The sequence below is a fragment of the Triturus cristatus genome, chromosome 1_1 (assembly GCF_964204655.1).
Source record: "Triturus cristatus chromosome 1_1, aTriCri1.1, whole genome shotgun sequence".
Lineage (NCBI taxonomy): Eukaryota > Metazoa > Chordata > Amphibia > Caudata > Salamandridae > Triturus > Triturus cristatus.
The window spans coordinates 116,103,828-116,131,594 of NC_140579.1; the positions used below are offsets into that span (position 1 = coordinate 116,103,828).

At 44.1% G+C, this 27,767-nt stretch overlaps 1 protein-coding gene across 1 annotated transcript in view; it reads right to left on the minus strand.

Annotated features, from left to right (window-relative positions):
• Positions 1 to 27,767, minus strand: part of LOC146869711 (uncharacterized) — a 340,761-nt gene that overhangs the window by 145,898 nt on the left and 167,096 nt on the right. The window contains exons 8-10 of the mRNA XM_085612911.1: positions 24,435 to 24,608; positions 19,501 to 19,578; positions 19,256 to 19,357 (exon numbers count right to left, since the gene is read on the minus strand). Coding sequence (XP_085469037.1) covers positions 19,256 to 19,357; positions 19,501 to 19,578; positions 24,435 to 24,608 — 354 coding nt within the window. The remainder of the gene's footprint in view (positions 1 to 19,255; positions 19,358 to 19,500; positions 19,579 to 24,434; positions 24,609 to 27,767) is intronic.

The following is a 27,767-nucleotide window of genomic DNA, read 5'->3' on the forward strand; positions in this document are numbered from 1 at the left end:
TGATAGGGTCACAAGAAAACCATGTCCGAGACTGGTTTTCAATAAAACAATCATTTTTTTTTATTGCAGGCTGCTTTCCTTAAAAGAAAACGGGCTTCTTTTTAAAGAAAAAAATGAAAAGTTTTCTTTTCATTTTTATAAGAGCAGGCACGGGACCGCTGCCTGCTCTTAAGAAAATGTTTTCACCACTATTCCTACAGGGTAAGGGGTCCCTTGGGGACCCCTTAACATTTCCAAATGGGTTACCGCCTACTTGAAGTTGGGGGTAAAATGCAAATATTTTGCAACTGCACTCTCCATTACAAAACATTCCTACATAGCAGTGTGACTTAGTATTTGGAAGGGACGCCCTAAACACGCCCCTTCCAAATACCGAATCGCAAACCCATTTTGCGATTCATAAGAGGCTACCAATTCATAAAATAGGGTTTGATACATGGGAAAAGTGTTTTTTGTGTTCGCAAATGGGAAGATTCTGGGAATCGGCCTGTTTACGAACATAACTTAGGTTCACATATGTGGCCCCTAGTGCCTTCTGCAATCTACATAGGTTCCTCTCAGAGTGAATCGTCAGCGGGAGATTGTTCCACTCTGAGAGCTGCTGCTGACAAGGCCCTCCCACCAACAGAAGGATGCTGATTAGTCAGAGTGTGCAGGAGGCACTCATCTGCTAGTCTTAAATAGTAAACAAGTAAAGCAAGATAAGAATAGTGATTATTGATATCAATCTACAGCGCTGTGTGCCAAGCGCCTAGATCTCAATAAAAGCTGCTGGTGTAGTGCACCAAGAGAGTGACATGTAAGGTGTCGCCTGGAGCTACCAGAATCACTTGAGATTCTGCACTTTGAACAAGTAATACTGAGATGTGGAAGCAAAGGCAATCACGAGGAAACAGAACTAATGAAATAACCCTAGAGTGTCCGGTAAAAAAGGAAGCAGTAACCAGTGGAGTGTATGAGATTATATAACAGGTAATTCAGCCTTGTCACCAGGTAACCATAGTCTGGTGATTGAAGTAGGCATGCCAACAGGCAGCATACAGGTTAAATAGAAGCAGAGACTTGTTGGACCCCGCAAAGGAGTGGTCTGGGGTGGGGTAAGAAAACTTGTGGCAGCAGAACCTGTTGAGTTCTAGAGTGTAACAATCATCTGGAACCAGAATAGGTTTACTATTACCACTCTAATCTAAGCTACATTGTGGAAGCTGTGGGACACTGAAGCCGGTATATTTATCATTCCTACTACAATATAATCTACATCTGGGAAGAGATGTACATTGAAGGGGGTAAATTTACTATTCCCACTCCACTAAAACCACAATTACAAACACAGTATTTTAACTAGTGTTAATTATTCAAACATTTAAGAATTCATCTATGTAAAAAAAAGTAAACAAAATTGAAAAATTTTTTAGATACTTGATATGTATTCAAAAAATAGTTATACAGTTTTTTGTAGATTATGTAGCATTAGCTCAGGACCGCTCAGCCCTCCACAGGGCTTGGTCGCCCCACTCACTGCTGCCGCTCCTGCCTGCCTTTGCCGCCTCCTGCCTGCAGATTCCTTCGCTCGCTGCCCGCTGCTCCTGGGAATTTCCCGCTGCTCCTGGGAATTTCCCGCTGCCCGCTGCTTCTTGGAATTTCCCGCCGCTGCCTCCCTGCGGCCCCGCCCCCCTGTGATTCCATTCGCCTCCCCGCTCCTGCCACCCAGCTGCTCCTCCCTCCCGGCTCCTTACTTAAGGGGACCGTAGGGGACCACAGAGTGTGACCGCTCAGCCCTCCACAGGGCTTGGTCGCCCCACTCACTGCTGCCGCTCCTGCCTGCCTTTGCCGCCTCCTGCCTGCAGATACCTTCGCTCGCTGCCCGCTGCTCCTGGGAATTTCCCGCTGCCCGCTGCTTCTTGGAATTTCCCGCCACTGCCTCCCTGCGGCCCGCCCCCCTGTGATTCCATTCGCAGCCCTGCTCCCGCCACCCAGCTGCTCCTCCCTCCCGGCTCCTTACTTATGATGCCCCCAGAGCGACCGCGCAGCGGACGCGCACAGCGGGAGCGCTGATTGAGCGCCGAAGGTGCGCCAAAGGTAAGCCCGTCTGCGCCCGTCCGCGCCTGAACCGCGCCCAGCGCCAGACCCCCTGGTCCTCGCCCTCGCCAGCACACCCTGCACATTTACGACGCCAAAACCCTCCACGCACTCAACGCCGGCCGAAACACCACCTGCTACCGAGCCACCCCGAGACGCACCCACGGACCCTTGACCTGCCTGACCTGCCGCTTCACCGGCCTCCGACCCAACACCGCACCTGCTAAACCGAGCCCCAGCAACAAACACCTGATGTGCATCCTGCTCAACACCCGCTCCGTTCACAGGCATGCCGTCGAACTCTGGAACCTCCTCGACTCGACAGCACCAGACATCGCCTTCCTGACGGAAACCTGGATGAACGCCTCCTCAGCGCCCGACGTCGCCATCGCCGTCCCAGAAGGCTACAAAATCACCAGGAAGGACCGCATCAACCAGACAGGAGGAGGCATCGCCATCATCCACAAGAACACCATCCGCATCACGACCAACTCCGATGACACCTTCACCTCCGCCGAACACCTCCACTTCCAGATACACATCGACCCCAAGACCACGCTCAGAGGCACCCTCGTCTACAGACCACCGGGACCACGCACACAGTTCAGCGAAGACATCACAGACTTTTTCAGCCCGCACGCCATCAATTCCACCGACTACATCCTCCTGGGGGACCTCAACTTCCACCTGGAGGACAACAAGGACCGCAACACCACTGCTCTGCTGGCCAACCTGGCCAACCTCGGACTCAAGCAACTGGTAACCACCCCCACCCACTATGCCGGCCACACGCTTGACCCAGTCTTCTCATCCAGCAAATACGTCACCTTCAGCCACTCCACCAATCTCCAGTGTACTGACCACAGCTGCGTCCACTTCAGCTTCAGTAAAACGACGACTCACCACCACCCTCAACAAGCCCCCCGCAGGAGCTGGAACAAGATCACCGGCGACCAGCTCACCACCTTCCTCAGCCAGAACCCCCCCACCAGCTTAACGGACCCCAATGAAGCCGCCAACAACCTCACACAGTGGATCACCAACTGCGCAGACGCCCTCGCACCACTGAAGAAGAACCCCCCCAGCAGACGCGGCAGCAAGAAAGCCTCCTGGTTCACCGACGAGCTCATCACCTCCAAGAGGAACTGCCGCTCCCTGGAGAACACCTGGCACACCAACCAGACCACAGACAACATGACGGCCCTCAAACACGCCACCCGCAAACACCACCAACTGATCCGCGCCACAAAGAAGACAGCCTTCAAGGAACGACTGGACAACAACACCCACAACAGCAAGGAACTCTTCAGCATCGTCAAAGAGCTCTCCAACCCCGACGCTGGAAACAATGACATCACTCCCTCGCAAGACCTCTGCGACTCCCTCGCAGCCTTCTTCCACGACAAGATCGCCAACATTCACAACAGCTTCGGCCCACCAACCACGAACCCCCACCACCGAACCGATGCCCCCCACCGCCAACCTCCGCACCTGGACCCCAGTCAGCACCGAAGACACAACACGCACAATGAACACCATCCACTCCGGATCCCCTACGGACCCCTGCCCACACCACATCTTCAACACGGCCGACCACATCATCGCACCCCACCTCCGCGACATCATCAACGCCTCCTTCAACACCGCCACCTTCCCGGAGTGCTGGAAACACGCCGAGATCAGTGCCCTGCTGAAGAAACCAACTGCTGACCCCTCTGACCTCAAGAACTACCGCCCCATCTCGCTCCTCCCGTTTCCTGCCAAAGTCATCGAGAAGACCGTCAACAGACAGCTAGCCGCCTTCCTCGAGACCAATGGATCCCTCAACCACTCGCAATCCGGCTTCCGAGCCAACCACAGCACGGAGACCGCCCTCATCGCAGCCACAGACGACATCAGATCCCTAATGGACAATGGGGAAACTGCGGCCCTCATCCTCCTGGACCTCTCCGCAGCGTTCAACACTGTCTGCCACCGCACCCTGGTACAGCGCCTGAACAACACCGGCATCCAGGAGAAGGCCCTGGAGTGGATCACCTCATTCCTCGCCGGAAGAACCCAGAGAGTCCGCCTCCCCCCATTCTGGTCAGCGGCCACCGAAGTCATTTGCGGCGTTCCACAAGGGTCATCGCTCAGCCCCACCCTCTTCAACGTCTACATGAGCCCCCTCGCAACCATCGCACGTCAACACAACCTCAAGATCATCACCTACGCCGACGACACCCAGCTGATCCTCTCCCTCACCAGCGACCCGGACGCCGCCAGAGCCAGCCAACACGAAGGGATGAAAGACGTCGCCGAATGGATGAAGAACAGCCGCCTGAAACTGAACTCAGACAAGATGGAGGTCCTCATCCTGGGATCATTACCCTCCGCCTGGGACGACTCCTGGTGGCCCCCCACCCTGGGAGCCACCCCCAAGCCAACGGACCACGCACGCAACCTAGGCTTCAACGCCGTCTCGTCTTCATGCTTCAACACCCTGCGCATGCTTCGAAAGATCTTCCGGTGGATCCCCACCGAGACCAGGAAGACGGTCACCCAGGCCCTCGTCACCAGTCGGCTGGACTACGGGAACGCCCTCTACGCCGGCACCGCCGCCAAACTCCAGAAGAAACTCCAACGGATCCAGAACGCCTCAGCACGACTCATCCTGGAGATCCCCCGACACAGCCACATCTCCGGACACCTGAGAGACCTGCACTGGCTCCCCGTCAACAAAAGAATCACGTTCCGACTCCTCACCCACGCACACAAGGCCCTCCATGACCTGGTCAAATGATTCAATCAACTAATGATTGACGCTGCGCACTGTGCTACGTGTAACTGAGTTACTAACAATTAATCTTCTTCACAAAAGGTTCAAAAAACACCAAACAATGGTTCTCGTTTGAACATATATTTTCAGCATATATGTAAACATCAACTTCAAATTATAACATCATGAATATATCAACACATTTACGAGAAACGGTAGACAACTACCATATACAGTGCAATATTTAAATGTACCGCATAATATTTCACGAAATCACTACAAGATGCTTGTGATGAGCCCAATGCATTTCGGGACTTTGCTGTCCCTTCGTCAGGGGCGTTCTGTGGAGAAAATATATATATTTAACAAAATCATTCTGGTATTTATACAAGAAGGATACATGGTGGCAAATGATGTTGGTTAACATGGTACAGGGAACTTGGCAGTAAAACACTCATGCGATGAAATGAACTCTCCATTTGATTTAAAGGTCACGATTATATAAAAGAGAAATACCGTCACCCAATAGTGTGGAACTCAAAATGATAATAAACAGTGGCTCTGAAGAGAAACATTAAATGAAATGAGAATGCATTCCAGAATAAAAAGAAAGGAAAACCATACATGAGAAGAATCTGCTGAAAATGTGGTGATGTTATCTCACCTTAAATATTATGTAGGTGTTTCCATGATTGGAACAAAACGATGAAGACAGGCTAACTGTTGCCACTAAGTAAGGAGACGATATCGACGAGAGAATAACTGAAAAAATATAGGAATAAGATATAATCAGAATGGATAACAAATATATCCTGCCGCTAATTAACACACAATGAAGCAGAAAGGTCATACTCACTAGTGTAAGTACTGAGACACCTGGATACTAGAGTTAACGTGTAGTCCAAGCATAAAATAGAGCTGTATGCTCAATCAATCACCCGAGGCAGATGTATGGCATCAAGTGAAAATAATGCGTCTCCGTGAACAAACGCTACAAAATAATGATAGTATGTGGTTACGACCGGATCTTAACAATAATACAAGAGTCTATAACAAGCACGCCACTAAACTCGATGAACACTACTTACTTAAGGAACGAGACGGAAGAGACAAGTCCAGTTCTCACAGATGGCGTCCTGTCATCACAACAAGATTTTTTACTGGCGAAAAGCGCGCCAAATTTAAACCAACCGTAATTGCAACGTCGATGGGAGATTCATGGTGATCGAGAGAGGACTTGCGTATGACGCCATGAATGAAGTGAAGTGTTCAATTTCTAACACGAACAGGGCTAAGTGTAAAATGCAAGAAATCCTTATAAGAACAATTTCTTTGACCGCTTGTGCGTAAAGCAACAAACAGTATACTCAATTACAAGAAAAGTAACTACGTACGCCCGCACGTGCTGAATAGATACAATATATCGGTGACTCACCGGGACCGCAATCAGATCTCCAGGGTTATAACTAGTGTAGACGCTTGCTAACCTCTACGGTTCTATTAATGAAATAATGACCGGTTAAACCATAAATGCAAGATAAAGACAGTGAGAGGTGAAATAATCAGACAAACAAATAAAAATAGAACAGTGGAATCAAGATGGATATAAAGATGGTTAAAAAAAAAAAAAAAAAAAGTTTGTGAAAATAAAATAACTAAGTGTGATGAAAAAATATAATAAACGGTGTTTAAAAAAGTCCATAATCCTCAAAGAAGTTGGAACAGAGAAATGGTATACAATTATGTTCAAACAAGTTATGGTAACATGTCAACAGTAAATAAAGAGTAATCACAGTGGTACATGAGGTTCTGCGCTTGACCATGAACAATTCTATGTTTATAAAAGACATGTTTATAAAAAACATGAAAGATCTAAACGGTCATTGAGCCCACTCGGGGCCAGAGTCTGTAGTTTCTGAATCCAAAAGAGCTCTCTGCGTAGAAGTAAATTGGTAATATCTACACCTGGTTTGACATCAATGGACTCTATAATTTGGAAACGAAGTTGAGAAATAGAATGTTTTGCTTCTAGCCAATGCATGGCTAGGCTTGAGGTGCTGTGCTTGTTCCTGATTCTGGATTTATGCTCAGTAATCCGTGTTTTTATTTTCCTTTCAGTCTTGCCTACATAGGCCTTGCCACAGGGGCATTTTATACAGTAGATGACATGGGTGGTATTGCAGTCACTGTTGTGTTGCAAAATGATGTTGGAGCCAGACGTGGGATGAGTCAGGGTATTCCCAGTGATGACATTGCTGCAGTGAATACATGAATGACATTTACGAGTGCCATGAAAGACAATGGATTTGTCAGAAGTTTTGGTGAATTTCAATAAATTCCGTAAATTTTTGCCTCTTTTGTATGCAAACAAAGGTTTTTCCAGAAAAAGTTGTTGGAAATCCTGCTCTTGTTGTAATAATTCCCACCGTGTCAGGATGATTTTCTTGATTTTAAGTGAAGATGTGGAGAAGTTACTGACGAATACCAATCTAGTCGAGGAGGTCTTTGGTTTCTGTTGCAATAAGTCTGTTCTTGGAATGGACATCGCTCGTGTGAGGCATGTTTGTAATACCTCTTTGGGATAACCTCTTGAGGAAAATTTATCAACAGTGGTTTGAAGTTGAAAGATACTGTTATCAGAGTCGGAACAAATCCGGCGAATTCTGGTAAATTGTGACAATGGCAAATTATTGATCAAGTGGCGTGGATGAAAACTTGTGAAGGTCAATAAACTGTTCCGATCAGTGGGTTTGTGGAAAACTGTAGTATGGAATTGATTCGTGGATGTTTTGGTGACTTGTACATCCAGGTAATGGACAGAATCCTGATGAATAGTGTAGGTCAACTGAATGTGAGTATGTTGCCTGTTTAGTGTCTCTATCATGGAAATGAAAGACTGTTTCGAGTCACCCCAGATTAAAAAAATATCATCTATGAAGCGACAATAGAGGCGTATTTTTGTCCACCAATCTGAATTGGAAATGATGTGCTCCAGTTCGTATTGGGCCATGTAGATGTTTGCATAGGCTGGTGCTCCTGAAAAGCCCATCGATGTACCATTCAATTGAGCATAAAATTTGTCTTGATATTGGAAATAGCTGTTGTGTAAACAAAACTTTAAGAGTTGCAAGACCAGAACCTTCTCAATGTTAACGTCTTCCATTTGAAGTAATGCCCATTCAACCGCTTCAAGGCCAGCCGCATGGGGAATGGAGGTGTAAAGAGCTGTAACATCTATAGTACATAGATAGATGGAGTCCTGAGGTCCAATAGTGGTTTGTTGAAGCAGTTGTAAAAAGTGGGTAGTGTCCTTTATGTAAGATTGCCAAGATTGTACAAACTTCTGAAGGTAGTAATCCAAAAATTTGCCAATGGGGTCAAAAATAGATTTGCATCCAGAGACTATTGGGCGAAATGGAGGATCTTGAGGATCCTTATGTATTTTAGGGATCATGTACAAATAGGGACATTGTGGGTTGGTTGAAGACAGAAAGAGATGTGTATTGTTGTCAATCCATGTTTGTTCAAGGGCCTCATTTAGGATAGACTTGAGTAACTCCAAAAGCAATGTTGTGGGATCACTTGCCAGTTGCAAATAAGTGTTAGAGTCAGAAATGTGTGCCACGACTTTGGAATGGTAATATTCTGTATCCATCAACACTATGGCTCCTCCTTTATCTGCCGGTTGTATTGTGATCAGAGGATTTTGTGATAGTTTAGACAGAATTAAACGTTCATGTTTAGACATGTTATTGTGATGTTTCGGTTTGTAGTTTAGTTTTTCCAGATCTTTATTGACCAATGTCTCAAAACTGTCCAAAGTTTTATGGGATACTGGTGGCATGAAGGTACTCTTGGGTTTGAATGGATGGTAGGTGGAGATCTCATCTTGTGTGGTATCAGGTTCAACTTCATTGAAGAAATGTCTCAGGCGAATGATACGCATAAATCTGTAAAATTCCCCTTGGGTTTGCAAGTGGTTGGTATGTGTCGTGGGAACAAACGAAAGTCCGCGTCCCAAAAGAGATTTTTCTTGATGAGAAAGATTATATGATGATATATTGATGACTAAGTCACCGTTTTGCCACTCCGTAACGCTTTGCCGCTGCTTTCCTTTACCTCTCCTGGTTTTTCTTGGGAGGTTGATTTGGACATGTCTTTTGTTGGAGGTGGACGACCCTGATCCGCTGCCTGTGACAAAAAAGACGATGTAGGTGCTGAAGAGGCGGTGGAAGTCGTAGCAATTGGTATATGATCCCCTGGCGTAGTGGAAACAGATGATCGAGCTGGATGTGTTGAGGGCGCCGGTGTGCGGCTAGTGGTGGTGTCTTTTTCTGACGCTAAACTTTCATCTGAGGTCGTAGGAGTCTTCTTAGTATCAAATCTCTTACGGGTGTATATCTCCGCCCACGTATAAACCTCATTAAGTTTATAGTCGATGGTGTCGCGTCTATACTTGCGTAGTTTGCCTTCTTGAAGTTCCCTCTCATATCCATCTAATTTCTGGTTGAGAATCTCCAGATGTAACCTCCAAGAATCCGCTTCCATACGAAACTCAAGTTCTGTTTTCAAGGAAGTAATTTCTTCTTCTAAATCTTTAATGGTTTTTGACAGCTCTTCAATGATTAAAAGAATAAGATCTAATGAGCACTTATTAAGGATTGAATACCACTTGTCCATAAAAACTGTATTCAGATGGAAACGAAATAGCATCGGTTTGATGGCCAAGCGTAGTCCACGCGGAATTCTCTTAGCTTTATGATATTGCACAAGCGTAGAAGCATGAAGTCTCTGGTTGAGCTGTCTCCTGGTAATGAATTCCAGTTGACGAAGTTGTTGTGTTATTGAGCCACCATGTAAATCCGTAATTTTCACTTCTTGTATAAGCGAGTAGATTTGTGAAGCCTCATCTGAAGTATAAGCTTTAGTATTGGCTCTATTGTCCGTGATGTTTGTAATCGCATCGAAAGACATTTTGAACGAATGGCTGCTTCTGCTGAGACAGGAATGATAATGCAAAATGAGATAAGCAGAGCACTCCTACTTTTCTAATTAAACCACAGGTATATTCTGAATGATATAGGTGCTGCAGCGTAATGCCTGCTGTCAATCAGGCATGAATAAACAAGATCAAATGATTCAATCAACTAATGATTGACGCTGCGCACTGTGCTACGTGTAACTGAGTTACTAACAATTAATCTTCTTCACAAAAGGTTCAAAAAACACCAAACAATGGTTCTCGTTTGAACATATATTTTCAGCATATATGTAAACATCAACTTCAAATTATAACATCATGAATATATCAACACATTTACGAGAAACGGTAGACAACTACCATATACAGTGCAATATTTAAATGTACCGCATAATATTTCACGAAATCACTACAAGATGCTTGTGATGAGCCCAATGCATTTCGGGACTTTGCTGTCCCTTCGTCAGGGGCGTTCTGTGGAGAAAATATATATATTTAACAAAATCATGCTGGTATTTATACAAGAAGGATACATGGTGGCAAATGATGTTGGTTAACATGGTACAGGGAACTTGGCAGTAAAACACTCATGCGATGAAATGAACTCTCCATTTGATTTAAAGGTCACGATTATATAAAAGAGAAATACCGTCACCCAATAGTGTGGAACTCAAAATGATAATAAACAGTGGCTCTGAAGAGAAACATTAAATGAAATGAGAATGCATTCCAGAATAAAAAGAAAGGAAAACCATACATGAGAAGAATCTGCTGAAAATGTGGTGATGTTATCTCACCTTAAATATTATGTAGGTGTTTCCATGATTGGAACAAAACGATGAAGACAGGCTAACTGTTGCCACTAAGTAAGGAGACGATATCGACGAGAGAATAACTGAAAAAATATAGGAATAAGATATAATCAGAATGGATAACAAATATATCCTGCCGCTAATTAACACACAATGAAGCAGAAAGGTCATACTCACTAGTGTAAGTACTGAGACACCTGGATACTAGAGTTAACGTGTAGTCCAAGCATAAAATAGAGCTGTATGCTCAATCAATCACCCGAGGCAGATGTATGGCATCAAGTGAAAATAATGCGTCTCCGTGAACAAACGCTACAAAATAATGATAGTATGTGGTTACGACCGGATCTTAACAATAATACAAGAGTCTATAACAAGCACGCCACTAAACTCGATGAACACTACTTGCTTAAGGAACGAGACGGAAGAGACAAGTCCAGTTCTCACAGATGGCGTCCTGTCATCACAACAAGATTTTTTACTGGCGAAAAGCGCGCCAAATTTAAACCAACCGTAATTGCAACGTCGATGGGAGATTCATGGTGATCGAGAGAGGACTTGCGTATGACGCCATGAATGAAGTGAAGTGTTCAATTTCTAACACGAACAGGGCTAAGTGTAAAATGCAAGAAATCCTTATAAGAACAATTTCTTTGACCGCTTGTGCGTAAAGCAACAAACAGTATACTCAATTACAAGAAAAGTAACTACGTACGCCCGCACGTGCTGAATAGATACAATATATCGGTGACTCACCGGGACCGCAATCAGATCTCCAGGGTTATAACTAGTGTAGACGCTTGCTAACCTCTACGGTTCTATTAATGAAATAATGACCGGTTAAACCATAAATGCAAGATAAAGACAGTGAGAGGTGAAATAATCAGACAAACAAATAAAAATAGAACAGTGGAATCAAGATGGATATAAAGATGGTTAAAAAAAAAAAAAAAAAAAAAACGTTTGTGAAAATAAAATAACTAAGTGTGATGAAAAAATATAATAAACGGTGTTTAAAAAAGTCCATAAGCCTCAAAGAAGTTGGAACAGAGAAATGGTATACAATTATGTTCAAACAAGTTATGGTAACATGTCAACAGTAAATAAAGAGTAATCACAGTGGTACATGAGGTTCTGCGCTTGACCATGAACAATTCTATGTTTATAAAAGACATGTTTATAAAAAACATGAAAGATCTAAACGGTCATTGAGCCCACTCGGGGCCAGAGTCTGTAGTTTCTGAATCCAAAAGAGCTCTCTGCGTAGAAGTAAATTGGTAATATCTACACCTGGTTTGACATCAATGGACTCTATAATTTGGAAACGAAGTTGAGAAATAGAATGTTTTGCTTCTAGCCAATGCATGGCTAGGCTTGAGGTGCTGTGCTTGTTCCTGATTCTGGATTTATGCTCAGTAATCCGTGTTTTTATTTTCCTTTCAGTCTTGCCTACATAGGCCTTGCCACAGGGGCATTTTATACAGTAGATGACATGGGTGGTATTGCAGTCACTGTTGTGTTGCAAAATGATGTTGGAGCCATTTAATGTTTCTCTTCAGAGCCACTGTTTATTATCATTTTGAGTTCCACACTATTGGGTGACGGTATTTCTCTTTTATATAATCGTGACCTTTAAATCAAATGGAGAGTTCATTTCATCGCATGAGTGTTTTACTGCCAAGTTCCCTGTACCATGTTAACCAACATCATTTGCCACCATGTATCCTTCTTGTATAAATACCAGAATGATTTTGTTAAATATATATATTTTCTCCACAGAACGCCCCTGACGAAGGGACAGCAAAGTCCCGAAATGCATTGGGCTCATCACAAGCATCTTGTAGTGATTTCGTGAAATATTATGCGGTACATTTAAATATTGCACTGTATATGGTAGTTGTCTACCGTTTCTCGTAAATGTGTTGATATATTCATGATGTTATAATTTGAAGTTGATGTTTACATATATGCTGAAAATATATGTTCAAACGAGAACCATTGTTTGGTGTTTTTTGAACCTTTTGTGAAGAAGATTAATTGTTAGTAACTCAGTTACACGTAGCACAGTGCGCAGCGTCAATCATTAGTTGATTGAATCATTTGATCTTGTTTCTTCATGCCTGATTGACAGCAGGCATTACGCTGCAGCACCTATATCATTCAGAATATACCTGTGGTTTAATTAGAAAAGTAGGAGTGCTCTGCTTATCTCATTTTGCATTATCCTCCATGACCTGGGCCACAAGTTCCTCAACAGCCGCCTGACCTTCCACAAGCCCACCCCCCAGCTCCGCTCCGCCAGCCTCGCTCTCGCCACCGTCCCCCGCATCCGCAGAGTCACCGCCGGAGGAAGATCCTTTTCCTACCTGGCAGCCAAGACATGGAACTCCCTCCCCATCCACCTCCAGACAACGCAAGACCATCAAGCCTTCAGGAAGCAACTCAAGACCTGGCTGTTCGAGCAGTAGCGTTCCCCCCCACCCCCCAGCGCCTTGAGACCCTCCGGGTGAGCAGTGCGCTATACAAATGCCTATGATTGATTGATTGATTGATTTTTTATTTATTTTATAATTTAAAATATTACATTTAATTACTGTACCTAATTACTAACATTTTCAAGAATTTATTAAAAATTAACTTCAAAATTACAACTAAGCATTACTTCCCTAACTATTTAATTAAACACGTTTAAAACATTTGAAATCATTTTAAAATGTATTTTTAATTTACTATTTTTTTAACAAACAATAAAATTAAAATATAACAAACATTTTCATAAAAACATTGTCACATAAAAACTGAATATTTATTTTAAAATATTACTAACGTATTTAATAAAAAATTACAAACTATAAAAATCATTTCTTCAAAAATATCAAAAATATATTTTTATAAAATTTTCAAAAAAGTCTACAACAAATTAGAAATCACTCCCCACCCTTTTCTCCTATAAACACTATGTTCAGCCATAACTAAGAAAGCAAACACAAATCAAAAAAAGAACATTAAAAAACTAAAAAATACATAAAAAAGGGAAAAGTTAAAATAATCTAAACAAATAATTAAAATAAAAGAATTATAAATCATCAAACAATTGAAACCCATACTTCCATGAAAATATCCCACTCTTGAAATATTTAAACATTGTATATATTTAAGATAATGCATATAACAGTTATAATACTACAAGATTATATTCAACGATAAGTTTCTTAATCAATATTAAATACAACACTAAAACATGATATTCTTACCTGCGATATTTAAAAGTATGAAATTTTGGATACCACGATATAAAGGCAACAGCATTATAATAAGACCTGATTTCTAGCTTAATATTTTAATTGAACAACGAAAACACAGTGCTTAAAATTAATAATAAAAAATCAAAAGAGAACAGTAAAATATAGGCTGCATCTAGTCATGGTTTCTTGACTGTTTCCTGTTTCCCTTGTGCAGATGATCGAGGAAAAATGTAGGCGCATGTTACACAACACATCATCTGAGTTATGCTCTAAGGGACAGCATGATGAAGTTTGGCCTGTTGCAAGATTCAGCCATCTTGAATTGAGTATCTGTCACTGGCAGACCATGCATTCCTCTTTGCTCATCCTGGTACATTCTTTTCTCCAATAGGCGGCCATTTTGCTTTGGGAAGGAGTAATGATAAAGAGAGATCTTTTCCTGGTTTGATGGTTCCGCAGCACCGTTTGTTTCTGAATTCGGTGTTTTACAGCTGGTTAGTGCGACACAGGTGATTCTGGTTTTACTGTTACTTGAAGCAAGTGGAAGTTCTGATTACTTACAGTCAGCATGTACAATACTTCATTGGCTACCAAGTGTGTCAGTGGCACTAGGCGTAGGGGTGTGACAGGCACTGTAGCCCTCCAGATAAACTGCAGGGATGTTGGCCAGAGCGTGGTCCACAAAGACAGTGCTTAATTTGAGCCGGTGCTTTCCGGTGCTGAGCACCGGCACTTAATTGGTTTCCGGTGCTCGGCACCGGCACCTTATCGTCAACACCACACTTAGGGCAGTCTGCCACAAGGTGGCGCTACTCATGTAATTTAGAGATGAGCAGTATAACAGTTGTTTAGGAAAACAATATACATTTTAAAATATGCTAATATCTTCCTCCCCAGCCATTCCTTTAGCTTTGGGGACCTGGAATAATCTGAACTGTCCCATTTACATGCGAGAGAGATGGTTAGTAGCTGTTTTGGCAGCGATGACAAGGGTGGTGGGTGGTGCAAGCTGCAGTGGCCTCTTGGTCAGAGCCCCAGCACTTAATATTTTACAAATTAAGCACTGAAGAGCCCCCTTTAAAGTGTCTTATTCTTGTGTATATGATGTATGATTAAAGATAGTCGCAGGCTCGCTTAAACTAAGCCTGACTGACGCTATTTTCTGCATCTTCTGCTAACACTGTTTTTATTCAGATGCACGTTTATTGCCAGCCCGCAGGCGGGGTCTATTTTCTTCCAATCAATACATATTTTTTAGATAGTTCGGTATCACACAGCAGGCACCACAGTGATGAGTTATGAATGCATCTGTGATCACAGATTATGTGGTGTTTGGGAACTTTAACTGCACTGGAGTCCAGGAGAAAGCGAAGGAGGTTGTGTCAAAGGATGAGAAATCCCTCGGAGTGGACTTAACAACTTCCTTTAAAAATGTACAAATATTTTTCAATATATTGCCAGATGTACAAATGGCACATGAATGATGGAGTGTGATGGAAACTCAGATTCTAATCAGTGTAAACAACCACACCAAGGCACTTTAGCAAACCCTGCTGTTGTTTTCTATTCCTCACCCATCACCTGTGGGACAGGTGCAGTTGCCAATCTTCTAAGTAATCTTACGGATGAAATTACACTCTATCTGGACTAGACCGTATTATGGATGCTTATGGAACTGCTACGGTGCTTAATTATGTTGTCTCTTATGTGTTGTTACTTAGAGGAATAAAGATTATGAACTCATAAGCATGGCACTTGGTCTACGAGGTATGGTTTGCATGGCTGTCACATGAGTTATGGACTGCCGAGCTAACCATACCTTACAAAGATCAGAAGAGTTATGGTTTGCATGGCTGTTACGTGAGTTATGGATTGCTGAGCTAACCATAACTTACATAGTTCAGTAGAGGTATGGTTCGCATGAATGTTACATGAGTTATGGATTGCCGAGCTAGCCTTAACTTACAAAGTTCAGTAGAGTTATGGTTTGCATGGTTTTCACATGAGTTATTGATTGCCGAGCTAACCATAACTTACAAAGTTTAGTAGAGTTATGGTTTGCATAGCAGTTACATGAGTTATGGATTGCCGAGCTAACCATAACTTACAAACTTCAGTAGAGTTATGGTTTGCATGGCTGTTACATGAGTTATGGATGGCTGAAGTAACCATAACTCACAAAGTTCAGTAGAGATATGGTTTGCATGACTGCGACATTAGCTATGGATTGCCGAGCTAACCATAACTTACAAACTTCAGTAGAGTTATGGTTTGTATGGCTGCTACATGAGTTATGGATTTCCGAACTCACCATAACTTACAAAGTTCCGAAAAGGTATGGTTTGCATGACTGTCACATGAGTGATGGTTTGCAGAGGCAATCACAACTTATAAAGTTCAGTACAGGTATGGTTTGCATGACTGTCACATGAATTATGGATTGCCGAGGCAACCATGACTTTCAAAGTTACAACGTTTTTGTGTTTTAATCCATAACTATAACTGCAATTTGACTGTTTTTGAAGTAACTATTCGATGTTATTTTAAACATAACTTCACTTTAACTTTGTTTTTCCACTAAGTTTCTGGAGTTTTTGATCATGTATTACATCTATATTCTGCTCATCCTCTTGCCCTATGCAGAGGTGTTGCCAAGGGGCCTGCCCTGTTCTGGCGTTCATAAAATCTGCAGAAGGTAGAACAGGGGTTCACGGCTGTTGTCAGAATCTGGAGCTGTACTGGGATTCTTGAACCCGGCCTCAGGCCCTCCAAACCTGTGACAAAATGTAATTTTACATTTTAACTTTTACTTCTAGAGGATTCTTTTGGGCCAAGCTGAGCCATCAGATCAGGGGATGCTCACCCTTCCCTCACTAGGGGCGTCATTTACAACAAAGTGACATTGCACGGTAACGCAAGCACTTATGCTGCCGGAGCTGTGTCTTCTTAAAAGCACAGGGATGCGTTGTAGTTACAACAGTATGATGCACCCCTGTGCTCCCCCCTGCGCTGGCGCACAATTGGCTGCCATGCGCCAATGCAGGCATGGTTGCACCATGGTGCAAGTGTGTCTGCATTGTGGGGATGATTGTTTTTGCGCAGGAAGTCAAGCCTTCCTTCACAAAAACAATCATTGATGGCGTTTTCCTCTTTTCATGCATGCTGCAGAATGCATCATGCATTGAAAGAGGAAAAAATAAGGAGAAGGCACTCCCTTATGCCTCCCCTGGGAGACACAGGATTCTGACGCCTTCCCAGGTACCCAAGTCAGGAAGTGCAGCAGAATCCATAGGTGTTGTATAGGAACACCCACAGCAACACCCACGGCATGCCCCTTTCACGCAAAGTGATGCATGAGAAGTGGCCGTATTTGCAAGGACACAAAAAGCCACGCAGGGAGGCTTTGCATTGCCTTGTAAATATGGGCCGGCACACTGCGTCGCCGGTGCTTCACATAAAGGGATGCACCGGCAGCACAAAGGCCATGGAAACAGGCTCCTAGGTGTCTTCATTAAGCTTTTTCAGGACTCTGGGATGCTGTATTGGTCACACTGGCTCTTACTCCAGTGTTTAATTCTATGATTGAGACCGGATGTTTTCCCAGGCTCTGGAAAAAGGCATCAATCTTACCCCTCTTTAAAAAAAACCAACTTAGACTCAATGGAACCCTCTAACTTTCGCCCAATATCTAGGCTCCCGTTACCAGCCAAAATGGTTGAAAAGGCCCTTAATACACAACTAGGGGCCTGTCTTCTCAGATCTCAGACGTTGGATGAAACGCAGTATGGTTTCCGAAGTGGCCACAGCACAGAATTGGCACGGATGCTCAGAAGAGCTGTAGATTCGGGAGGAAGGGCAGCCTTGATATTATTAGATCTATCCGCTGCTTTTGACACGGTCCACCATCAGCGTTTGTTGGATCGGCTAAGGGCATGCGGACTTCAGGGCAAGGCCTGGAATCTTATAAAATCCTTCCTTGCTGATAGATCTCAGGTGGTTTCCATGGGTGAATTCTGTTCAAGACCATTTATCTTTCCTTGCGGAGTCCGTCAGGGTTCTTCCCTGAGCCTGACCCTGTTTAATATTTACGTGTCTTCACTGGCCCCCATTATTAAGACCTTGGGTTTTGATTTAACATCCTACGCAGATGAAACCCAAATTGTGGTATCCTTGCAGCCAGGACAGGAGGGTGGCATGGAAAACAGATTTCATGACTGCATGATGGCAGTGAGTCACTGGATGGCGGAAAACTGCCTAAAGCTGAACTCTGACAAAACTGAGGTCATAATGTTTGGAAATGCCCCAAACTTTTGGAATGCAAAATGGTGGTCTGCTAGTATGGGGAACCTCTCGGTCCCAGTTCAAAAGTTAAAAATTTGGGAGTAATTGTGGATGACAAGCTGAATTTGGGGGCCCAAATTAACTCAGTCTCTTCCTCTACGACGTTTGTTTTGCGGACTGTGAAAACAATTCTGCCTTTCCTGCCGGTAGGAAGTCAGAAAACAGTGGTCTCTGCCTTGGTGATGTTGAAGCTTGACTACTGCAACAGTCTTTATTTAAACATTCAGGAACGTTTTCTGAACAAACTACAAAGGCTACAAAACGCAGCTGCCAGACTGTTGACCAGGATCTCGAAATTTGCACCAATTTCCAAAGAAATTCAGAAGCTACACTGGCTTCCAGCCAGGAAGAGGATACTTTTCAAAACATTGAGTACTGTTTTTAAGGCTCTTCATGGGACCGGGCCTGACTATCTGCAAAAGCATTTAAAGTGGTATATACCTACTAGAAATCTGCGTTCATTGGGTGCGAAAATGGCATCTATCCCCAAGATAAAAAGGCTCTCCTGGGGAGGCCGAAGATTTGTCATTGGGGCAGCCAAGGCCTGGAATGATCTTCCGGCTCGGCTCCGAAATCTGCCATATTTGCTGTCCTTTAGAAGGGCATTAAAAACCTGGATATTTGTCCACTAAACCTGCTCATTCCATAGTCCGACTCCTTGGTAATTTAGCTAGTAGGATTTGGTAACAGCGCCAGGACACCTCAGGGTAACCGTTGCGCTTTATAAATCAATTAACATAACATAACATAAGATAACACTGAGATGCTGTGGGCACCTCATGGCCTGACTTGCGCTACTTCCTTACGTTCGCTGTATAATGTCTTAATTGGTTTAAAACATTGAAAAGTGGCTTTCGTGCCCCCACCGAATCCAGACGCTTAGTCAATCGCAGCATCTTCCACTACACCAGGCGAGGAAGCGGACACACAGGAGCTGGTGATTGGACATAGAGGTTTAAAAGGACCAAACATGGTCGTGCCAGACCCTTCCTGCAGGGACAGGCTGTGGGATGCTATGGGTGAAGGGTGTCAGTCTCACCTGTGCAGCGGGAGCAGTCCCACTCGAGGCAGGCATTGTAGGCGCTCTTCTTACAGGTGCAGGAGCAGGTCTCCAGGGGGGTATAACCACCGTAAATCACTCCTAGAACCAGAAAACACAGCTCAGGTCAGGCCTTTGGGTAGCCACTGGTCATGGGTTGGGCTCTGAGATGTCTAGAACAAGCCCTGGGAGAGTCGCACTGCAGGAGTGCGGGGTGTGTCTGAGTAAAGGGTCAGCTGTCTCACCTGTGCAATTGGAGCAGTCCCACTCACTGCAGCCTGTGGGGGTAATCTTCTTACAGGAGCAAGGACACTTCCCTGGTGCTGTCAAAGCAAAACGAAATTCACATCAGCGAAAAAGTTAAATGTGCAGAGAACATTCACACCACTATCTGACATCAGTACACCGAGACACAGCCCAATACAACCACAGCATGGTCGGCAAGCTGTCCAGACTCTCACACTCAACTCTCTAATGTCTGTAAACCTAGCCACAGCCCCAGTAACAGCACACAAAAAGAATAATTGATGGACAGAATGCTGAACAATGTCAAACACTAACCCACAGTCAAGAGATCTGGATTAAATCCATCGTTGTTTTTAAGCCCACTATGCCATTCCAGTTTTAACCCAGCCATCTGCAATTCAGCCTTGACCATACTGCTCATGTGAACAGTCCAGCCCGAACTGCTAGGCCAGGTGCTACCTGGAGCGGAAACAAGCGTCCTGGAACAGTTTCGTGGCATCACCCCTCTTCAGCCATGCTAGCTTGAATCCAGAGAGAGTTTGAACAGTTTGTTTACCAAGCTGTTGAGATATTAGGCTGCAGCTAAATATAACATTGTACACTAACAAATAAAACATGGTACAACAACAAACATAATGTGCTACACCACCTAAAATGCCTCTGCGTAACCATAAAATGGTACACCAACACACATAACATGGTACACCAACAATTATAACATGGTACACCAACAAACATAAAGTGCTACACCACCAGAAATGTGTCTGCGTAAGCATAACATGCTACACCAACAAACATAACATGCTACACCACTAAAAATGTCTCTTCGAAACCAGAACATTGTACACCCCTAAACATAACATGGTACACCAACAAACATAACATAGTTCAGCACCAAGTATAACATGGTAAACCAATAAACATAACATTGTACACCAATAAACATAACATGGTACACCAACAAACACAAAGTGCCACACCACCAAAAATGTATCTGCGTAAGCATAACATGCTACACCAACAAACATAACATGCTACACCACTAAAAATGTCTCTGCATAACCATAACATTGTACACCACTAAACATAACATGGTACACCAACAAACATAACATGGTACCCCAACAAACATAACATGGTACACCACCAAGCATAACATGGTACACTACCAAACATAACATGGTACACCACCAAACATAACATGGTACACAACCAAACATAACATGGTACACCAGCAAACCTAACATGGTTGAGCACCAAGCATAACATGGTACATCAATAAACATAACATGGTACACCAACAAACATAACTTGGTACACCATCAAACATAACATGGTACACCACCAAACATAATGTGGTACACCAACAAACAAAACATGGTACACCAACAAACAAAACATGGTACACCAACAAACATAACGTGGTACACCAACAAACGAAGCATGGTAAACCAACAAACATAACATGCTACACCACCAAAAATGTCTCTGCGTAACCATAACATGGTACACCACCAAGCATAACATGGTACAGCAACAAACATAACATGGTACACGACCAAACATAATATGGTACATCAGCAAACATAACATGGTTCAGCACCAAGCATAACATGGTACACCTATAAACAAAACATGGTACACCAATAAACATAACATGGTACACCAACAAACATAAAATGGTACACCAGCAAAAACATAATAGGGTACACCAACAAACAAAACATGGTACATCAACAAACTTAACGTGGTACACCAATAAACAAAACATGGTACACCAATAAACATAACATGCTACACCACCAAACAGAACATGGTACACCAACAAACATAACGTGGTACACCAACAAACAAAACATGGTGCACCACCAAACATAACATGGTACACCAGAAAACATAATATGGTTCAGCACCAAGCATAACATGGTACACCAATAAACATAACATGGTACACCAACAAACATAACATGGTACACCAACAAACATAACATGATACACCGCCAAGCATAACATGGTACACCAGCAAACATAATATGGTACGCCAACAAACATAAAATGGTACACCACCAAACATAACATGGTACACCAACAAACATAACATGGTACACCACCACACAAAACATGGTACACCAACAAACATAACATGGTACACCACCAAACATAACATGGTACACCACCAAACAAAACATGGTCCACCAACAAACATAACATGGTACACCAACAGGCATAACATGCTAAACCACAAAACATGTCTCTGCATAACATAACATGGTACAACAACAAACATAACATGGTACACCAATAAACATAACATGGTAAACCAATAAAAAACATGGTACACCAATAAACATAAGATGGTACACCAACAAACAAAAGATGGTACACCAACAAACATAACATGATACACCGCCAAGCATAACATGGTACACCAGCAAACATAATATGGTATGCCAACAAACATAACATGGTACACCACCAAACATAACATGGTACACCAACAAACATAACATGGTACACCACCAAACAAAACATGGTACACCAACAAACATAACATGGTACACCACCAAACATAACATGGTACACCACCAAACAAAACATGGAGCACCAACAAACATAACATGGTACACCAACAAGCATAACATGCTAAACCACAAAAAATGTCTCTGCGTAACCATAACATGGTACACCAATAAACATAACATGGCAAAACCACCAAGCGTAACATGGTACACCAATAAACATAACATGGCAAAACCACCAAGCATAACATGGTACACCACTGAACATAACATGGTAAAATAGAGAGGATGAGGCTCAGCTGCCAGAGCTGCTGACCCGGGTGCTGGGGTTCGATTCTAGGCGGCAGCTCAACCGCCTGTGATTCTAGGCAAATCACTCGACGTGCCGATGGACAGCACCTGGATACCCTCACAGGTGATAAGCTGTGCTATATAAATCTAAAAATAATATATTTAAATGACAACAAACATAACATAGTACGCCAACAAACATAACATGGTACGCCACCAAACATAACATGGTACACCAACAAACATAGCATGGTACACCACCAAACAAAACATGGTACACCACCAAAAATAACATGGTACGCCAATAAACATACATGGCACGCCACCAAACATAACATGGTACACCACCAAACATAACATGGTACACTCGCAAACATAACATGTTAAACCACCATACATAACATGGTACACCAAGAAACATAACATAGTACACCAAAAAACATAACATGGTACACCGTAACCATAACATGGTACACCAACAAACATAACATAGTACGCCACCAAAATGTGTCTGCATTTTGATCTCTGTTAAGAGACTTGGGCATATTTACAAGCCCCTATCGCCACCACAATGTCACAATGGGGCCTTGCCTTATTTACAAGGCAGCGTTAAGTCACTTTACGTGGTTTAATGCTGCCTTGTAAATAAGACCCATTTTCACGCTGTAGTTAGCGTTAAAGGGGAGGGCAATGGGTGTTGCGGTGGGTGTTCCACTGCAACACCCATTCATTTTGACGCTGCCCCCTATTTATAAGGGCAGCATAAATAGGAGGTAGCGCCAAAACTAAGCCCAATGGAAATCCTTGTCTTAAACAGGAGAAACAAGGAGAAATGCTTTATGTCTCCTTGGCGTTTTGCAACTTCCATGTGCGCTACACTAAGCAGCACACATAGAAGTTTCAAAACGCCAAGAATGATTGTTTATGTGTAGGAAGGGGGACCTTCCTGTACATAAACAATCATTTCCCACAACACAGACACCCTTTCACTATGGTGCAAGTGAGCCTGTGTTGGTGCTACGCTGCTGAACTCAGCGCCAGCGCTAGGAGAAACACAGGGGTGCGACGCATTCTTGTGAATACGGCGCATTCCTGCATTTTCAGAATGGAGAAGCGTGGCGTTAGCAATGTTTGCTCAACGCCACGCTACTTCATTCTGTTGTACATATGCCCATTGAGGAGCTCCAACAAGCCCATGAAGAACATTCCCTGCAGCAAAAGATTGCAGGGTGTCCCCCCAATCTCACTAAGACAGGGCTCCCCAAACCTTTCTATAACAAGAGCTACTTTTGTTCGAAGAAAATAGTGCCAAAGTCCTGATGACCTTGAGGATTGTTGCAGTAGTGACATCATCAGTGATAATCCTAATGGAGACCGCACCTTGAAGGATTACTAGCAGCGACCACCCTGTTGTAAGTCACAATAATGAGCGATGCAAAAATAAGGTATCCAGAATATTGATTATTGACTAATACAATATCATGAAGGTACAGCTATTTAGGTAAGTATAGATCTACGATTGTAAACTTCACAACTTTGTACCTTGATGATATACATATCATCAAGATAAATAGATGTGAAGCTAAGAATGTACATAGAGCCATAATTACCAGTATATACTTATCCCCATGATATTGTTGTCACCATTCTGTTAGAATAGTTTGCCTAGACTACATTAATTCTCAATATTGTACTAGAACGCCAATCACTCCAATGCATAAGACAAAGTTACTGACAGCAATGTCAGGAAAAGCTTTACCACAGTAAAACACCTCTACAGGGCTAGAGAAATAACAGCCACAGCAGGAAGTGCCCACTGGAAAAACAGAAATACAAAAAGCTATCAAACTCCAAAATTCAATATGAGCCATCATTCGAAGAGCAGCTTAAATATGTTTTGGGTTTAGGGCCCAGACTTAGAGGATGGTTTTCAGGATTGAACAGAAAACTGCAGGTATCATCTTTTCTGGTGCATTTGTTGCAGGTCTATGAAAAGACACTCAATTTTGTATCTGGAAATGTAGTTTTGAAGAGAAGAACCTGCCTAAAAGGCAACACATTTGTACCTTTTTCTGCCAGAAAAGGGTCTGAAATTTGTCTACGTGAAATCTGGCTGTTCTCACCTTTGCAGCGGGAGCAGTCCCAGTTTCCGCAGCCTGTGGCTGTCATGTGCTTACAGGTGCAGGAACATGTCGGTGCAGTGGTTGGAGCTGTGGTCGGTACAATGGTTGGAGCTGTGGTTGGAGCAGTGGTTGTAGATGTGGTAGGAGATGTGGTTGGAGCTGTGGTAGGAGCTTCTGGAAATGAAAAATGAAATACACATTGGACAACATGTAATAACTGCTGTCTGATGACACTTGTGACTTATAAGCCATCAGCACATATAGTCACAGTGTCGAGATCACAAACCCCCTCATAGTAAACAACTGGCTCTCACACATGTCAATCAACTAATCCCATGCAGGACACACCCACCACCCACCCACCCACTCAAACCCGCCTTCCTACTATGCGGATCTCAATCACCTCAATTTCAGCACGGATTGAGGTCCCCAAAGTTAGCGAGGTTAAACTGTAAATAAAACATATATTTCTATGGCCGTCTTTGGGGAGCTCCATGTAAAAGCTGTATGGATAGTTCAGACAGGTCATGGCTAAAGCCAGGGCATTTTCAGGAAAGAGGAAGATAGGAACTGAGATCCTATTTAAGTCCGAGTCGATGGAGTGAATCACTGGCTGCAGACTCACCGCAGTTGCTTCAACTACCGGCCCATCGCTCACCTATTGTCCACAGGCAAAGTCATTGGAAGAGCAGTCTATGTTCAAGTCCAAGACCACATCAGTGCTAACCATCTCCTGTGCGAACACCCCTATGGCTTCTGAAAACGCTGCAGCACAGAGACGGCTACCTTACACATCATGGACGATGCCCCCTTGGCCACAGATGAAGATTACCACCACCTCCTGACATTGTTGGACCTCTCAGCTGCCTTCAACACAGTCAGTCTTTCCTTCCTCATGTGCACCCTAGAGCAGTAGCGGCTGCTATAGGGCTGTAGTGGTGGGCGGGGGGGGGGGGGGGGGGTTAAAAAAAAAATAAAAAATAAAACTCAACTTACCTGCCAGCCACTGCCTTTCCTCTGTTGGATGCAGGAAACAGGAAGTACACAGGCTCGCAGACTCCCCTAAGCCAATCACGAAGTTGCTGTCACCAGCATGATAGCATCATCATGATTGGTCTGAGCACCGTGATCTGGCCCTCAGACAGGGACTGGGAGCCTGTACTTGTTTTCCACCCAGGCTGTGCAATACATCGAGGTAGAGAACATGCTAAGTGCGCATGACTGTTTGACCGGCCAAGACAGCCAGCCAAACAATCGTGCACACTTAGAAAGTGCCCACAACTCCCCCCACTGCTTTGTGGGCAGCCCCCTCCCAGCCCACACCTAAACAGAGCAAGTTTGGAAAAATAAAATGGTAATAACATGGTGTTATTATCATTTTATTTTTCTCATGGGGCGAGGCTCCTCTGCTTTCGCGGAGGAGCCTCGCCCCAGTCTCAAATGACATTCATCGGCAATGCCCTTCTCTGGTTCTCCTCCTATCTTTCATACTTACAAATATTTGTTCACGCGGGCACCTTCAGGTCATAAAAAAGATCCCTGTCACCGGTGGAGTTCCCCAGGGTTCCATACTGTCTCCTTTCACCTCCAACCTTTACTTGGAGTCACTTGGTGCTCTACTCACCTGTAACAGCACCAAGATCCACCAATGTGCTAACGAAACACAACTCTCCTTGAAAGTTTCCTCCAAAGCCTCAAACACTGCCTGCGCCTTCTCCCAGACCTGCACGGCCAGCGCCTACCTGGAGCTCGAGACAGAATTCCTGTTATTTGCAAGAACCACAAAAACGATACAGTCCAAACCTGGCTCAATGGCATGAGCCATGATTGCTTCGAACCCCAACTATGGTCAAATGTCAAGCCACTTGGATTCACCCTAGAAACTAAAGACGACCTGGTACCGGCTCTCTCGTCTCAAGAAACTCAAATCTTTTCTTCCAAAAACCACTTCATAACAGCTGTTCAAGCTCTCCTGCTTTCACATCTGTAAGGTGGTAATGCCCTGCGTCATGGCTTTTCAGACTCCACACTGGCACCTCTAAGAGCATCCTACACTGGGTAGCACTTCTCATCCAGGGCACGGAGAAATATGATCATATCACCCCCTTCCTGATGGAAATCCATTGGAAATCCTTGCTAGCCCAAACCATCTCCCAAACCAGCTGCATCATTTACAAAGCCATCACCACCAGCACCTCGGCTTATCTTGCTAACAAGCTCCCAATCTCTGGTGGTTCGTGGATCACTCACAGCAAGCACACGATCAAACTGTAGACAAAGAAGTGTAAGGAAGAAAAAGTAAATAAGCAGCAGCCCTTTTCAGGGTCTGCACCCAGGATCTAGAACAACATCGCTGTATATATCACCCCAGTATCTGTGCGCCCAGGATCTCAAACAACATTCCCGTATCCATCAGGACCCCTGCAGTATCCATGTACACAGGATCTGGAACAACATCCCTGTATCCATCAGGACTGCCCCAGTATCTGTGCACCCACGATCTGGAACAACACCCAGTATCCATCAGGACTGCCCCAGTATCTGTGCACCCAGGATCAGGAACAACATCCCTGTATTCATCAGGACCGCTCCAGTATCTGTGCACCCAGGATCAGGAACAACATCCCTGTATTCATCAGGACCGCTCCAGTATCTGTGCACCCAGGATCAGGAACAACATCCCTGTATCCATCAGGACCGCTCCAGTATCTGTGCACCCAGGATCAGGAACAACATCCCTGTATTCATCAGGACCGCTCCACTATCTGTGCACACTTGATCTCAAACAACATCCCCGTATCCATCAGGACCGCTCCACTATCTGTGCACCCAGGATCTCAAACAACATCCCCGTATTCATCAGGACCGCTCCAGTATCTGTGCACCCAGGATCTCAAACAACATCCCCGTATCCATCAGGACCGCTCCAGTATTTCTGCACCCAGGATCTCAAACAACATCCCCGTATCCATCAGGACCACTGCAGCATCTGCGCACCCAGGATCTGGAACAGCATCCCCGTATCCATCAGGACCGCTCCAGTATCTGTGCACCCAGGATCTCAAACAACATCCCCGAATCCATCAGTACCACTGCAGCATCTGCGCACCCAGGATCTGGAACAGCATCCCCGTATCCATCAGGACCGCTCCAGTATCTGTGCACCCAGGATCTCAAACAACATCCCCGTATTCATCAGGACCGCTCCAGTATCTGTGCACCCAGGATCTGGAACAACATCCCCCTATCCATCAGGACCGCTCCAGTATCTGTGCACCCAGGATCTCAAACAACATCCCCGTATCCATCAGGACCACTGCAGCATCTGCGCAC